Below are 16,744 nucleotides of genomic sequence, written 5' to 3'. Positions count from 1 at the left end.
AATTGTGTTCTGATTTATTCTCCTCTTGGCAGGCAGTGAAAGAAGAAAAAGCCAGTGTCTTAGTCCACTGCTCAGATGGGTGGGATCGTACAGCTCAAGTCTGTTCACTGGCTAGCCTCCTCTTAGATCCGTTTTATAGAACATTTAAAGGACTCATGGTAAGAACAGAAATGCTTTGGGTTTTAAAAATGAAATATGCATTGTAACTTTGTGAAGTGGTTTGGAATGTAAACAAGCCCCGATTAAGCACTTTAGATCACTTTGAGCAGCAGACTTTTTTAGAGTGTCAGTAACCTACAGAAGCAAAGTTATTTATATATTAAGTTATAATTGCTCTGAGTAGCATGGGTACAAAAAGCTAGTACATGATTTATGACTCAAATCTCTATATCCCTGCACATGCATAAGAGAATCGCTAATGAGGCATCTCAGCAAGATGTGCATGAGTGTAGGACAGGGGTGGGCAAACTTTTTGACCTGAGGGCCACATCGGGTTTCGTAAATTGTATGGAGGGCTGGTTAGGGGAGGGGGTTGTGGCCCGGCCCCCACCTCCTATCTGCTCCCCCATCCAACCCCCCTGTTCCCTGACGGCCCCCAGGACTCCTGCCCCATCCACACTCCCCTGCTCCCTGTCACCTGACCGCCCCCGGACCCCCGCTGCCCCATCCAACCCCTTGATGGCCCCCCCGGGACTCCTGTTCCATCCAACCATCCTTCTCCCTGTTCCCTGACTGCCCCTGGAACCCCTGCCCCTGACTGCCCCCCACTCCTCCATCCAACGCCCCCCCTCCTTTCTGACTGCCTGTGACGAAGTAGGACAGTTCTTAATGTTTCCTCTGAATACTGTGTGGGTGCCTCAGTTTCCCCTATGCATTTCTTAAGTCTCCAGTGTGCATGTATGGCCGACAATCTGTCTCCTAGCAACAAATGGCCAGGGCCCTTCCCCCTTGCAAGGGGTTAGCTAAAGGTGACCAAAGAGATCAGGTGACTTCCTGGCCTGGGAAAGAGACAAAAGCCACAAAGGAGGGGCTGGAGGGGGTTTCAGTTTGGAGCTGGCTGGGGACAGGAAGTGAGGGCAGACGGGGTAGTCTGGCTCGCTGGGCTCCAGAATGGATCCGGCTGAGGGATCCCGTTCTCTGTACCTACAAGCTCTGTTTTAGACCGTGTTCCTGTCATCTAATAAACCTCTGTTTTACTGACTGGCTGAGAGTCAATTCTGAGTGTGAAGTTGGGGGTGCATGCAGGACCCTCTGGCTTCCCCAGGACCCTGCCTGGGCGGACTCGCTGTGGGAAGCGCACGGAGGGGCATATGCGGAATGCTCCAAGCTTCTTGCCCTGAAGACAGTCTGCTCCATGGGAGAGGAGGCTCCCCAAAGTCCTGACTGGCTTTGTGGGGAGCAGTTCCAGAGCATCGCCCGGGGACTCCGTGACACTGCTCCCCCGGGACCCCTGCCCCCATTTAACCCTCCCCCGGGACCCCTGCTCCCCCATTCCCCTGCCCCCTGACCACTACCCCGAACTTCCCTGCCCTCTAGCCAACCTCCCCTGCTCTGTGCCCCTTTATTGCGCTGCCTGGAGCACGGTGACTGGCGGCACTACACCCGTGCCACCCGGCTGGAGCCGGGCCATGCTGCCACCACCACCACACAGCAGAGACCGGGTCAGGCTGGGCTCTGCAGCTGCGCTGCCCCAGGAGCTCACAGCCCTGCTGCCCAGAGCATTGAGCAGGCAGCGCAGCTAGTGAGCTGAGGCTGTGGGGGTGGGGCAGGAACTAGCCTCCTGGGCCAGGAGCTCGGGGGCTGGGCAGGACGGTCCCGTGGGCCAGATGTGGCCCGCAGGCCGTAGTTTGCCCACCTCTGGTATAGGATGTGAAGGCTTACAAAGAGGCTGGGAGGGAAGCTTCTGGTTTAAGACCCATTATAAAACTATCTGTTCGGGTGAAATCCACCCTGTGCAGAGGGTCAGCATGAAGCCCATGCATCACTGTCTTAAAGCCCTCTGCGCGGTCGTGAATTTCATCTGTTTGCTTTTAACAAATTAGTTGCCTTGTTTTTTGTGCTAAATTGTCAATGTAAAATGTAACTTTACTTGGTGCGCTGCATCTCTGCCCGCCTGCGTTTGTTACAAACCCATTAGAAATGGGCTGCTGCTCATTAGCCCCTTGAAAAGAAACTGAAAGCAATGCAAACACTGCAACTTTTGTTTGTCTTCTCCTGGACAGATGCAACTGTGCTGCACTGAAGATTGTTACCTCAGGTCAATTGCTAACTTTTTTTGCTGCTAAATTCTGCTGCAACATTCTTTTATCTGTACAATGTGGTCTTGATCCAGGTCTAGGGCTCCTGTGTGCTATGCTACTACAAATAATAAATAACTGTCAAGTTTCTATTGGAACATGAGACCTCAGCATGATCAGCCTGGTACATAGTACAGTATTGCAGTGACAGTGGGTCCTGATCAGAATCAGGTGCTAATATAATATAAAAGACTTTTTTTCATTTTTGTAACATCCAAAGTGTACCTTACGAATCATAAAACTAGTCATTCCTAGGTGAATATAATAAATACCTGAAAAAGATCCCAAAACCATTAAAATAAACAAAATAATGTATTTGCCAAAGAAACACCACATGTAAGTTTATGGGTATCTTCTGCTCTTTAAATCCCTGGATGGTGACTTCTGGCTGACTATGTAATACAGTCTAAAAAGATATGCCTTTAAGGCACCAATTCATTTATTCAGTGCATTGCTGTACCTGTCCTTGCTAAGCTGCTCCCATACATTTTCTTTGATAAGGGTTTTATGCAGGTTCATACTTAGGTAAAATAGAAACGTCTCAATTAAGTAAACAAAAAAATCCAGTAAAAAGCAACAGAGGGTCCTGTGGCACCTTTAAGACTAACAGAAGTAAACTAGCTACATTTAAGGCCAGAAATTAAGGCCTTTACCATTTGATAGAATACTCCTTACATTCCCATGTATATGTTCTTAAAAATAAAATTTTCTTAATTTTGGCTTGCTGCACTGAGTATCAAGGTATTTTTGGGTCTCTTCAGAATGAAGTAGCTGTGTAGTGGAATAAACAGTGATGGTTTTAGCATATACCTCAAGAAAAAATGTACAGATGTCTGGTCTCTGGGGTTGTGTTTTGAAAGGGTTTACTTGTCTCCTGGGGGTAGTAATGTATTTATTGAAATTAATTCTTATTGCTAAAGCAAAATCACCAACAAAGTGACAGCACAAAGATTCTCACAGGACTATTAAGATTCAGAATAACATCCTATCCCAGCAATAATAATACTGGTGATGGAGCATAGTTCCAATTCCATAAATCATCCTATAATTTTCATCAACCTTTTATTAATAAATATGCAGGGTATGACAGATACTATCAACTAAGCCTAGCTACAAGAATTCTGTGGTATTAAGGCATCATTTCACTTTTTTCCAAGCAACTTAATAGTTTTTCATTTGCTTTCTCTTTCTTTGAAACTGAAGGTTCTAATAGAAAAGGAATGGATTGCGATGGGCCACAAGTTCTCACACAGGTAAAAGCAGATTATACTCCAGGTGTAACAAGAGAGAAGGCTTGATGGTAAAATGCAACCTGTATGTGTTTAGCATAAGGGGCATTTGCTCTTTTTCCATTGGAATCCTTAGGGGGATTCATCAACTCTTGGGTTTTGTGCATGTTTTCCTATATTCTTCCATTGATTTACAAAATGGCGAACAAATTATTTAACCTCTATGCTTCCATTTCTCCATCCATACAATGGGTTGATATTACATTGATACTGTGTGTGAAACAGTCACGTTTTGGAGGGGCTTTTTGCCTCTGATGCCCTTCTATGTTGACCAGGGTTGGGGGCAAATCCCAACAAACATTTACAGATTATTTGCAGCTTTAACTTCAGCCCACAATTCTAGTACTAACCAATTTAAGACTTGCATTCCATGGGCTTATAAAAATGTTACTCTCTCTAATTGATAGTCCATTTGCACTGCATGGTAATTTAATTAACAAATGGAAAATACAGAGATTTACTTGGTCCAGACTAAACTAGGAAGAAATAGTAGTCTTATTCTATAACATTAAATGGTGAAGAACTGAGGTTCTGAACTGAACTGAACTTTGTTTAATGATTGTCTCAATATGAAAATACTCTTATTTAATACTGTAGTCAATAAATATTTTTTCTTAGAGTGAGAGACACTGGAAGAAAAGCCCATTTAGAGATCCACATAACGTTTTTTAGAAGGACTTATCCAAAGATGAATTGCAGCCCAAACAAACACATCCCACAGTTATTCCCTCTGTGGAAAGGACTGTTTTCACCTTTTGTTTTTCTAAGACCGGAAACTAAATGTGCCTTTCACCAGTATTATAAAGGAAGGACAGCATGAAATGTAAATTACTTTTTGCACACTTTGTCAAGTTCTTAGGAAAGAGTGAAATTTCATCATTTCCTAGGAACAAAGGATGAGAGAGTTATTCTGCCTCTAGTAGTGGCTGGTGCATGATGTTTCATGGGAAGGTGAATTTCCCCTTTGTAATTTGACTAGCTGCATGATACTGTAGATGGAATGAAGGAGTTCAGGCTGTGATTTTATCCTCTGTATGTGTTCAGCTTGCTCTCTGTAGCAAGAGAGACCATGTTGCCATTAGCTTGGAAAAAATAGTATTGAACAATTTGTTTGCCCCAAGCAAACTTGCGAAAGTCACTACTTGTTTCTGTATATTTGAAGGCAGTGTCCCTTTCCAACCCACTGGCTTTCCTGGCAGTGTGGAATGTTTAGTGCCATAGTAGGAGAATTGCCTGCTTTGCTAAACTGTTGTGATCCCTCCTTTGTTCTGGTCCTTTTGTTTCTGGATATATTAAAAGGAAAAATAAATCCTTCCTTAGCTAGCAAACATTTTGCAAAATGATATGAGGTGTTCTGAGCATCATCTAAGCTATAATGTTCTTTGGATGATAGTCCATATGGATTCCAGTCTTTGTGTGCAAATTAGATTATTTTGGCCAGCAATGTCTGTTGAAGCCCCTGCCTGTGCCCTAGGTTCTACCCACCCTCCATCCAAGGGCATAAAGTGCGGAACAGGCCCAACCACCCCTCAGTTCTTTCTTACCACCCATGGTAGCAAGATGGAACCTATGCAGTATCTGCCCTTTCCCTGTGCACTGTGGTAGTTACATTTTTTACATGGCCAGTCACCCATTGGCAAAATATATATTTTAATTAAATAAGTTTGTTAGTATAGAGTATGGAAGGACGGGGGTAGTACTAGCTTCATGGCAGAAACTAAATCACCAGTATTTAAGATTGGTCCTTTGTGTGACTCTTTGATGCCTATTAATGATGGGTTCTCCCAGTGCCTATTCTGCATTGGAGATGGACACATCAGAGAACAGTGTTCTATTTGACACACTTTCTCCAAATGCACTGAGTAAGGGAAGCCTGTCTGAAGCTGTTCTTCCGTGAGATTGATACAAGATTCTCAGACACTGAGAGGAGGGTTGTAGCTAGGCCTCAGCCATCTGGTCAGTCTCTCTCTGTTAGTGTCGTGGTGACCGGAGATTGCACCTTGAGCTCCTGGGCCACCTGTACCTAGAGGCCCCATTTGTCTACCACGACCACTCCAGAGATGAGCCAAGGCACAGATCACCATCCTTGGCACCTAGCAAACTGAGACATGAGTCATCAGATTCACAATACAGACTCATTTGTCAAGACCCTTCCAGTGTACTGATATCAACCTCCAAGATAGGACATGTGATTCCCACTAAATTGGTGGACTGTGCTGTCCTCAGTACCAAATGCCTCAGTTATGTGCCCCAGAACCTTCCAACCTCAGTACTGATTACCTCAATAGTACTCTCTACTTCAGCGTCTGCTATCTCGGAACCTAAACCATACATGATATAGAGCAGTGGTTCTCAAACTTTTGTATTGGTGACCCCTTTCACACAACAAGCCTCTGAGTGTGACCCCCCCTTATAAATTAAAAACACTTTTAAATATATTTAACACCATTATAAATGCTGGAGGCAAAGCGGGGTTTGGGGTGGAGCCTGACAGCTCGCAACCTCCCCCGTAAAAACCTTGTGACCCCCTGAGGGGTCACGTCCCCCAGTTTGAGCACCCCTGATATAGAGTGACTTACTGGAGGCCCAGCAATGGGGTCACCTCTCCTTGAGAGAGAGTAAATATTCAGGTCACATGATAGTCAGAGTTTCTCTTATTGTTGAATGTTATAGGATGCAACCTTGTAGTTTTCTTTCTAACTCTCCAGGTGTGGCCATCTGGATGGTGACCTAAAGGAAGTGTCCCCTGTCTTCACTCAGTTCACTGAATGTGTCTGGCAGCTCATGCAGCAGTTTCCCTGTGCATTTGAATTCAATGAGCGGTTCCTTCTCGAAATCCATGACCACGTCTACTCCTGCCAGTTTGGCAACTTCCTTGGGACTTGCCATAGGGAACGGGAGGCTCTGAAGTGAGTTGGCAGTTCATGGGGCAAAGGTCTGGAAGTCTCTTCAAACTCTTTTAAAATGTAATTGGAAAGGTAATCAAGGTTAGGGATAAATTCTCTTAATTCTTGCACATGCTCTGCAATGGGAAAGACTTAATCTCATGTATAGAGAAGAATGTATCCCAAAAACTCCATGTTTTAAATAACAACTCTACAGTAACTTGCAGGTGTCAATTTATTTCCCTTCACTTTACTCCATCCATTATCTAATTTAAATTATCAGCTACCCAGGGCTTGGACTGGAGTGTGTATCTCCAGTAAGGCACACTAATTGCACCATAGAAAGGATAAATATCTTCTATGCAGCCCTACTCAAATCCTGAACAGTGCAGCTAGAATTATACTAACACTGTTCATGATTAGATTTTTTTTTTTTTGTAATTGACAGGATTTTTGAGAAGACCCATTCCCTGTGGCCTTTCCTATTACAGAAGAAGCAGGAGTTCAGGAATCCTCTGTATAAGGGATTCACCGCTTACAAGGAGCTTAAGCCAAACACTCTACCTTTCAGTTTCCAGTAAGTCACTTATTGGAGGAGGGACACTTTTTTTTCACAGGAATGGAAGTGATCACTAAAATGCCTTGCCGTGTGTCCTGGGGTGAATCACTTGACTTCTGTGTGCCTCTATTTCCTCATCTGTAAAATGAGAACAATCATGCTTTCCAACTAGTAAAGCAGTTTGAAATTGACAGGTAACCACTAAATAAGTGCAAGTACTATTCTTTTAAATATTTGATCTGCAACTAGCTGCCTCCCTGTTACAGGAAAAAATAAGAATAATTTAAAATATATGCAGAGTAGTTTTCCAAATTCCTTGTCACTTCAATTCTTAGAGCTTTCCTTAGAGAGAGTGGACACATTATTGTTAGATAGTGCCTCCTTATATATATATATATATTTTTTAAACAGGGATATTCTTGTGTTAAAGTGCTGCTGATACACAGAAGTATGCTGTTGCTGCTGAAATTATTATAAAATTGTATGGATTTATTATTTATGCTGTTTGTTTTTCATCTTTATTTGCCTTGGAACACTACTGTACAACTGAATTGGTCAATTTCACCTCCTGTTTCTCAGTCACTAGTGCACAATGCTGTTTCAGTCTATAGATCTCAAAGTGCTAAGTGTTACTGCAGAGTTAAGGTACTTGGGAAATGAGGGTGTAGATGGGAAAAGTTAAAGGCACATACGTTAATTGAATGGTCAAAGCTCACAAATCCATTGCAGAGCAAACTTGGGTCTCCTCCTTATCTGGTACCCTATCCTCTGGACCATGTTGGGCATGGCAAAGAATATATAGATCCTCAGAACTTTTCATTTAACCCCTCTAAAGCTTCATGAAAACTTGTCTATTCATATTAGGTTTTATAAAACCTAGGATTTTAGGTTAAGTAAACGTGGAGCCTGAACTAGTGGAAAATCTCTTCTTTAAACAGGAACAACAATTGCTCCCTGTCACAACCAACAAAGTACAGCAGATCTTTTAATTCCCTTTCCTTCTGTCCTTGAGGTTCTGGTGTGGAATGTATAACCGCTTTGACAAAGGGATGCATCCAAAGCAGTGTGTGTTGGACCATCTCCTCAACTGCATGAGCCAGAAGATGAAGTTGGAGGACAGTGCAACTGACCTGGAAAACGTGAGTCCTGCACATGGATAATGTACAAAACTGTATGATGATCTGAGCAAATATGCCTGTGACTAGGATAGTGGAGCCATATATCTGTAGGTGACTGGCGCAAATCCAGCGCAGGTTGGAATCCCAACATTTGTTTGACTATATCTAGGTAATCTGTTTACTTGGCATTTACAACCCAATTACTCCCTCATATCAGAGGGACCAAAGAGTAAATAGGTCACATTCTCTCCCCAGTAGAGTTGCCCGAACAGGGTTGAGGTACATGGGAGAAGCTAGCACTGTTGCTGCGTGTGCTGTGCCACCCTGGAGAACAAAGCACTTAAATCTCTAGTATAATTAATCCATCTCCTTTCACCAGTAACAAAAGAAAATTTTGCTAAATATAGAAGTGTTTGCTTTAATTTGACCTGTTTTACACAGAAAAATGAGGATGCAAATTCATAAGGCAGCAAAAATAGTGTAGATCCACTTTTTAAGATCTGTAGCTTTGTACATGAGTATCTCTGTTCTATACAGCCTGCAGAAAAGAGCAGCGTGGCTTTTAATTGCTACCAAAATTCTCTGCTTATGATTTCCTTTCTATGCACATGACTAGACATCTAAAAATGGACTACTGAGGAGGTGTTTGAGTCTTTTGCTAGATTAGTATGAACACTGAAAATTGTAGATTTGCTACCTCAAACACACTTTGTTTTAAGAAAAGCCATTTTCCTGATACTCTTATAAAATGCTATGTTGCATACAGATTATTCATAAAATATTATAGTGCTTATTGCAAAAGAGGCATTGACCTGGGAGATGCAGTGCTCAGGAACTGGTGGATGAGAGAGCGTTTTCAAGACTATTAACTAGGGTTACCATACGTCCGGATTTTCCCGGACATGTCCGGCTTTTGGGGGCTCAAATCCCCGTCCGGGGGGAAATCCCCAAAAGCCGGGCATGTCCGGGAAAATCGGGAGGGAGGGAGGGCTCGGCCGGGGCCTCTTTGGCCGGTGCGGGGCCGGGCCGGGGTCGCGGGGCCGGGGGCATGGTGCTGGGCCGGGAGCTGGCCGGGGTCGCAGTGCCGGGACGGGCTGGGCGCGGGGCCGGGCGGGGAGCAGGGGGCGCGGTGCCGGGAGCCGGTCCGGGCCCGCGGGGCCGGGCCGCCGGGGGGTGCGCCGGGCCGCAGAGCCGGTCCGGGGTCGAGCCGGGCCGCTGGGGGGTGCGCCGGGCCGCGGAGCCGGGCCGCGGGGTGCGCCGAGCCGGGGGGCCGGTCCGGGAGCCGGTCCGGGGTCGCGGGGCCAGGGGGTGCGCCGAGCCGGGAGCCGCGGGGTGCGCCGAGCCGGGGGGCCGGTCCGGGAGCCGGGCCAGGGTCGCGGGGCCGGGGGGTGCGCCGGGCCGCCGGGGGCCGGCCGGCAGTGCTGGGCGGGCCGGGGGTGGTGGGCCGGCACCCCAGGGCCCGAGCCGACCCAGGCTGGAGCCGCGGGGGGGCCAGCTTGGGCCGCACCTCCTCCCCCCCCTTTACCTGCTTCAGACTTCCCGCGAATTAAATGTTCGCGGGAAGCAGGGGAGGGGGCGGAGTTGGGGCGGGGGCATGGGCGGGGCTGGGGGCGGGGCCGGGGTCCTGTGGAGTGTCCTCCATTTGGAGGCACAAAATATGGTAACCCTACTATTAACATTTGTTCAACATAAGGCCCTGGTGTCTCATCTTTTGTTAATCTTTTTCGCTACTTCCTTTCTGCTGGTATAGAAGCTGCCCTTCCTAGATGGTACCCTGCCAGATGAAGTTTGCTCCTTATCTAAAATTGTAAATGCCTCAGTTGAGTCTTCGAAAACCCCAATGCTGAACACTCCCCAGGATTACGAAAGTGAACCACCTGCTCTGTTGACCAATGGTGCCATAGTGGAGGAAGTCGACATCATGCCTAGTCGGGACCAAAAGAACAAAGAGAACTTTGTTAATCATCATGACCTTCCTGACCTTCACAGCACCATGGAAGTTATAGAATCAGATGCTAAAAAAGAAAAGCTGCAGTACCAGTGATTATCTCTTATAGTGTACTCTGTGTGAGCCATTCAAATGTGGTAGTAAGGTATGCAAAATCTGTGCCCTGTGAAGGCATAGCTGCCCTGACCGTGTACAACCAAGTGTTAGTGTGTGTGTGTGTGGAGGGGCTGTTCTTTGTGAGGTGTGTGAACAATCTAGAGAAGGGATTTTACCTTTTAGTTTGGGTTGCATCACCACAGATTAAAAGATGAATGTGCATGCAGAACTGCCTAGAAGGCTACCTTGACTGAGAGTATAAACCTCATTTTCCAGTGAAATTGTGGTCTCTCCTACCAGGTTTTAAAGATGACTTCTATTACTGGGTTTTCAGAGTATAAAGATGCTTTTGGTCACTTTGATATGGAGGGTTAAAAGCCACACAGTATTTATAATGGGTAGGAGAGATGTGATTTGTGTTTTGGCAATGAAAGGATGTAAATGCCATTTTAGTTCACCTTAAAACGTGAATATGCTGAAAAGGCTTTTCTTAGCTGTTTAATGATGCTCTGCATGGAATCCTACACTGTAGCAGAGGCTGATTAATTATTTTCATTTCCTATGCACATTTGTAAGGAACTGTGCCTTTTTTTTAATTGAGACCATCTTAATATCCAACCACGGCAATGTAATTTTTATTATTGTAATATGCAGCTGTAGTATGTGATTATTTTGTGGTCACTGTTTTTAAAACTCTGTTTTGTATATGTCACTGCTGCCAACTTCCCTAGGGTCTCAGATGGTCACCTGAGTCCCTAGCTTTTCTTTTCTGCAACATGTCTAAGAATATCCTATTCCGATTTGATTTAATGTTCTTGAGCCACACAAAAACATACTACAGTATTTGCATTTGACAGTGGTGAAGAAGTTTTCCCTAAAATTCTGCGAGTTACAAACCAGAAAGGAGGGAAATGTTTAAATTTACCCCAAACTTTTCTTGTTTTATCCTGCCAACGTGGGTCTTGCAACAAGGGGATAACTTTTTGTTCTGACTTAGAAATGTGCTTTCTCTCAAACCTAGAAACAAGGCAGAAACAACAAATCCAATGTATTTCTGTTGTTAAAAACAAAGGCTAAAAATGATCGCCTCATAGCACATCTTAAGTGCCAATTGAGAATGTTATCATTGATCTTAAAACATTAATGCTGACTTTGCATTCCATTTCCAGTGAAGACATTCAAGCTCATTTTCCCCCCCTCCTTTAAAACAAAACAAACATTCCATTAATTTTAGTAACAGTTGCAGGTGCTCAACATCTCTCACGATCAGGTCCATTATACACAAAATACCATGTAGCAGCTCCCATTCTGGTAAAGCCAAAGAGGGATGACCCTACTGCTCATAGTCTCCATTTTTATTGGCATACCTTTCAGTAATTTGCATTCAGGCAACTTTTTAAAAAGATTTTTGCTTTAGACCATGATAATAAGCAGCACCTCTCATGACAGTGGACTTTTTGATTTTGTTAAAAAGGTGAAAAACTTTATTGGGGATTGTCATCTTGTTGTTTGGGGGAAGGAAAGGAAATCTCCCTGGGTTATAATTCTGGCTGAGTCATGGACTCGCTGTGGTGTTTGCCAAGTACTTGACTTCCTTAAATCTCAGTAAATTCAACTGGAGAAATAGGGTAAAAACACACAAACAAAAAATCCAACAAGAAGAAGAAACAGGTGTTCCATCAGTACTGAACTTTTCTGGGGAAATATATTACGAAAAGGAAAATATCTGAGGTTTCCAACGGCCTTTTGTGTATAGTCGTCCTGAAAATATTTCTGCTTCCTCTGGTTCAAGTTTTAGAGTTTATACTAGAGACTATCTGGTCTTAAAACCTAGTTTTAGACTTATGGAAAACTAATTCAAATAGGAATGTTTTCAAAGTTTTTAAAAAAATATATTATTTCAATAAATAGTTCAAACTTTCCCCTGTGGTAATATGAAATGCAGCAGCCCTTGTTGTAGAGCATACAACCCTGAATATGAAACTGACTACAGGCTGTTTGTAGTGTTCAAACTGATCAGTGTGTGGAGACTGGGGGAGAAAAACTATGTAAATAGTAAGAAGGAAACTAGCTCTGGTTTTATGCTGACTGTATTACTCTCAGTATCTCATTTGCAGTTTGGGCAAGAAAATATCCTGTTATGGGTTTGATCATAATATACTTAATACAAAAAGATGAATGGTAGAGAATTTTTAGTGTCTAAAATGGCAATGAGGACAAGCCTTTTTACGTCTTTTTTTCTTCATTAGTAGATTATTCAGTTTTTAAAGCAAGCTATTTTTAGTCTGATTTCAAAATAAAAACCTTTGTTTTCAGGATATGAGGGAGATAATTGCATAGTATCTAAACGGCTTAAACACTGTAATAAGCACATTGAATACAGAACTCTGGTGAAAAGATCTGTTAGGGACAAAAAAAAGCCACTCTTTTACACGTTAAGTTATGGTATACACCAGAAATATTGCATCATTTAAATGATTATACATTTAATATCTTGGTGTTAGTTTAACACTTCTAAATGCATTATTTCTGTGGCAATGAATCCCACATCTCAAGAGAAGAAAATCCACTCTTGAATCCCTCTGCCTTAAAGAGAAAAGGGCTCTGCCCAACTCCTAAAATCAAAATTAACCTGTATGCTAACCTCTTTTTTCATGCTTGCCGTGCTAACATAATTGTCTCATGTTAAAAGGTGACACCTTTAATCTTAGTCTGTTGGTCCAGAATTCTAAGTGTATGCGTGACTCAAATACTTCTTTAGATTCCATGGAAAACTGTATTTTAATGGGAACTTCTTTTCCCTCTGCCTCTCTACAACAGTTTCCATAAGAGATCAATTTCACACTGGCACTTTTTGCTAGTTGAGCCCTGCTCAAAAGAACCAATAGGTGTAGCTTGGCTTTCCTTTCTGGACAGGAGCAGAAGTGTATCAAACCCTAAACAAGCCTTCCTGAAACTGAGAACTTTTAAATTGCAAATGAGGCCAGTAGAGGTACTTTTCAGGACCAATTATTCAACACTCTTCTATGTGATCTTTAATGAAAATTAAATGCTGTATGTACTAAAACAATTTCCACTGACTACTGTTGGATTTAGCCATACCGTTAATCTTTGTACAAAAGCATTTTGCAAAATGTTTTTATAAAGTCTTCATACAGTACCTTGTCTTCTAAACCACCCATAGATTTATTTTTTAAAGATACCTTGTGACCTTTAAGTATAATATCTAGAACAATCTGACATTTTGACATCTCTGCAAATCCCTTGTATTCTTGGCTTGACTATTAGTATGTGCATGCAGCTCTGGTAGGATTACTCTACATACTGATAGTGATCTTGGCATTTAATCTTGTTTTTTATTTCAGTAACAAAACGGTGCATGGCTGTAAATCTTCAAAATGTAAAACTCAACTAAAAAGGGCAACAGTTTATAACAAAGTTCATCTTGTCAAGATGTATGTTTGTACAATTAGAGTGTGTATCAGAAATCATTTGTAATATAGTGCTAATCAGAGTGCTGTAAAGTAGTAGTCATGGGAACGATTCCATAGTTTCTTGGGATACCATAAAATTGTTGGACTACCTGAAGACCAGCTAGTTAGAAACTTTTTTCATTCAAGAGGAAGATTTTCTGATTCAGAAATAAAAGGCAGTTTAAAGCACAGCAGCATGTCCTCTGGACTCCTATCGACTAGCATTGGCTTCCTACTGTGGCTTTCAAAATGGTTGTAGAAGCCTGTGTTCTGTTTATAACATCCTGCCTGCTGATAAGCTGTTGAGTGATTTGATTATATGGCCACTACTAGTGTAACAGGAAATCTTAAAAACTGTTACTAAGCAGTTGTCTTAAACACATCTTATAGGAGACAAACTACTGTAACTTATTTATCCAGAGTCAATAACATGCAGGCCACTGAGTCAAGACTACTTTTATACGGAGCTGTAAAAGGAACAGTGTTACATGCCTCTTTCCATTCTGACTTGTATAACTGGAAAATACGCCATTTAGAGTAGGTGGTTTCTTGTTTGTATAAATGTTTTCTCTCCTGGGGGTTTTTTGTGTTTGAATTAGAAATTCTAATGGTTGCACATCTGTATATAGTCTCTCACTTCACATGCTACAAATTGATAGTGTTACAATGTGTGTGGGTATCTGGTTGTAAAATGTATTAGTCTTAAGGAAGCTGTTGCTGTTGATACTCTAACATGCTTTAGAGGTTGAGATGGAAGAGGTGCAATATGGCTTTATTTTTTTCACATTCTTCAGAATATTTGAATGAGCTTCATAATGCTGGAATCTTAAATTATGCTTTGTCTTGCAATTCTTCTCTCCAGTGCAAGTAGAAGTAGAGTGCTACTCTCATCACTGCTTGGCAGAAAAAAAGGAATATTTAATTGGGTCACAGGTGCCGTAAGTTCTAGTTGGCCCTTTTTAGAGTAAACAAAACATAATGTATACACTCTTTCCCATGGCATTGTCTAGCTGCAGTGTATTTCCGCTGTTGGAAATTCCATCCATAAAATGCATAGGAAAAAACACTCTTCTAGTGGGAAGAGGGTGAATGAATGCTTGCTGGTTTTGCTCTCCAGTCCTCCTGACTAGGGAAGGAGACTGCTAGTAATACGTGGACATTTTTGTTGTGGTTTTTAATTTGTATAGGTCCAATTCCACAAGGTGTAGAGTGCCTCCTGGATTACCTTCAATGCCTAATGAAATCCAAAGGGAGCTGAGTGAGTTTGGCACATTGGAGAATCATGACCTATACAATTGCCTTTTTGCATTTGAACTGATTCTCAGTCACAGATAGAGATACACTTTGGACCCAGTCCTCTGAAGTGCTTAGTACTTCCAGTTCCCACTGAGGTCATTGGGCATTGTCCACCTTGCAGGATCAGACCCCATTCAGGCATAATTAGTCTTCCATTCAAGTTTTAGAGCTGGTGAGTTATGCAATAAATAAATAAAAAATATGGTTCTTGATACTATTCAATAAGAAATATATGGGGGTGACCATTATAGTGGGGCCGGAAGCAAAAAAAAAATTTTTTTTTTTCCATTTTTAATCTCTTCTCTCCCCTCCACCCCCCAATTTGCAATGAGTGACCAGATTCTTTATGTGGAAATGACTAATGCAAATTGTGAATCTGAAGCCGGTCCTTTTTTACGTTCTGTTCCCATCACATGCAGGCACATGCTCTGTGGGGGAAGCCCTTTCCGAATATAGTAGTTTTGTTTTAATTAAAATACTTTATACATCACTTGATTAACACAATTAAGGAAATTCTCACAACAGGCAGTGTTAAAACCCTTGTTTTCCTAAATATCTAGCATTAATGGTACTCAGCTCAGTGCCAATTGCAGTCAATGTGATTTGTTAGGTTAAGTATTAAAACCACACATGCTGCTGCATCCATTGGTGTCTTCAAACTGTAAAAGCAATGCAGAAAGACTAGGTTAAAATGTTAGGCCTTTGTCTTTTCTCATAACATTCATTCATGTGTATATATGCATCTGTATTACTGTAGTAGTGTACTAATGGTGTACTTTGTAGCACTGGATCTAGTCATCTGTAAACAGAGCACAAGTACTTTTTTCTTATACTAGCCATGATTTGGTCTTTGTAGGAACTTCTCTAAAATTCTGTGTTGTACTCAGCTCAAAACTTGAAATGTTTTTGCTATTTCTGTAAGTCTGTTGGTACTTTGTCTTTAATGTACTTCTTGAGGGACAGTTGTATAAAAATGTGTCTGATTAAAGCCCATTTGCTGTTTTCCTTGAAGCTGCATATGTGTTATCAGTTTAGTTGATTCACTGCTGAAAATTTTTTGTACCATGTCTACAGGAGCACTGTGTTCTTTTCTCAAAATGAATTTGGTTGGCTCAAGACACTTCATTTGTATTACAATTTTATTTTTATTTCCTACAAAAATTAAAGTATTTGCATTTTTAAGGTAAAGAGGTTTGTGAGATGTTTCTCTTTGGTCAGTTTTTTTAGCTTGTGAATTCCTACTGTGGGTTAAAATTTAAAATATTAAAATGCCAAATCAATGAAGACTACTAGAAATCACAGAGTGATTTTTCCCTCCCTACCACCCACCCCCGCTCATGCTGACTAGTACGTTACTCCACAAGCAGTCCCACTGGTTTCAGTGGCACTTACTTGCAGAATAAGGTGCTGCTCAATGTCAATAGAGGTCTCAGTCTGATCTGTGGTGAATGATACTAATGAAGCACCATTAACCATCACATGTCCATATTTTCATGCTATCCCAGAGTGATGCTCAGCTTTCCTTTCTATATATTAGAAGGAAACACAATGATTTCTCTTCCTTCATCAAAAACAACCTTCCCTTGACACAAATGACTCCCTAGAAAATGGCATTTGGATGACTTTCAGCAAATTTTTAGTAGCAGCTCTCTAAACTCTGGTCTTGTCCCATCCTGGCAGCTCATTTCCCTAGATCTCATTGTAAAACAACAGGCCTCTTTAAGAACTGTTGTATTTCTGTTCAAAGCACTCTAGGTTTGATCCTGCAACAACTGGAGTCAGC

At 42.2% G+C, this 16,744-nt stretch overlaps 1 protein-coding gene across 3 annotated transcripts in view; it reads left to right on the top strand.

Annotated features, from left to right (window-relative positions):
• MTMR8 (myotubularin related protein 8) overlaps positions 1–13,208 on the top strand; it is a 43,630-nt gene extending 30,422 nt beyond the window's left edge. For all 3 annotated transcript variants that reach the window (XM_054039204.1, XM_054039205.1, XM_054039206.1), the window contains 6 exons: positions 33–158; positions 3,501–3,550; positions 6,295–6,495; positions 6,920–7,048; positions 8,043–8,169; positions 9,899–13,208. In XM_054039204.1, the coding sequence (XP_053895179.1) occupies positions 33–158; positions 3,501–3,550; positions 6,295–6,495; positions 6,920–7,048; positions 8,043–8,169; positions 9,899–10,192 (927 nt within the window). In that variant the 3' untranslated portion in view covers positions 10,193–13,208. The remainder of the gene's footprint in view (positions 1–32; positions 159–3,500; positions 3,551–6,294; positions 6,496–6,919; positions 7,049–8,042; positions 8,170–9,898) is intronic.
• The last annotated feature ends 3,536 nt before the right edge of the window (positions 13,209–16,744 follow it).

Source organism: Malaclemys terrapin, chromosome 9 (assembly GCF_027887155.1).
Source record: "Malaclemys terrapin pileata isolate rMalTer1 chromosome 9, rMalTer1.hap1, whole genome shotgun sequence".
In the NCBI taxonomy this organism is placed as follows: Eukaryota; Metazoa; Chordata; order Testudines; family Emydidae; genus Malaclemys; species Malaclemys terrapin.
The sequence above is the reverse complement of the archived record's forward strand: the minus strand, read 5'-3'. Positions and strand labels throughout refer to the sequence as shown.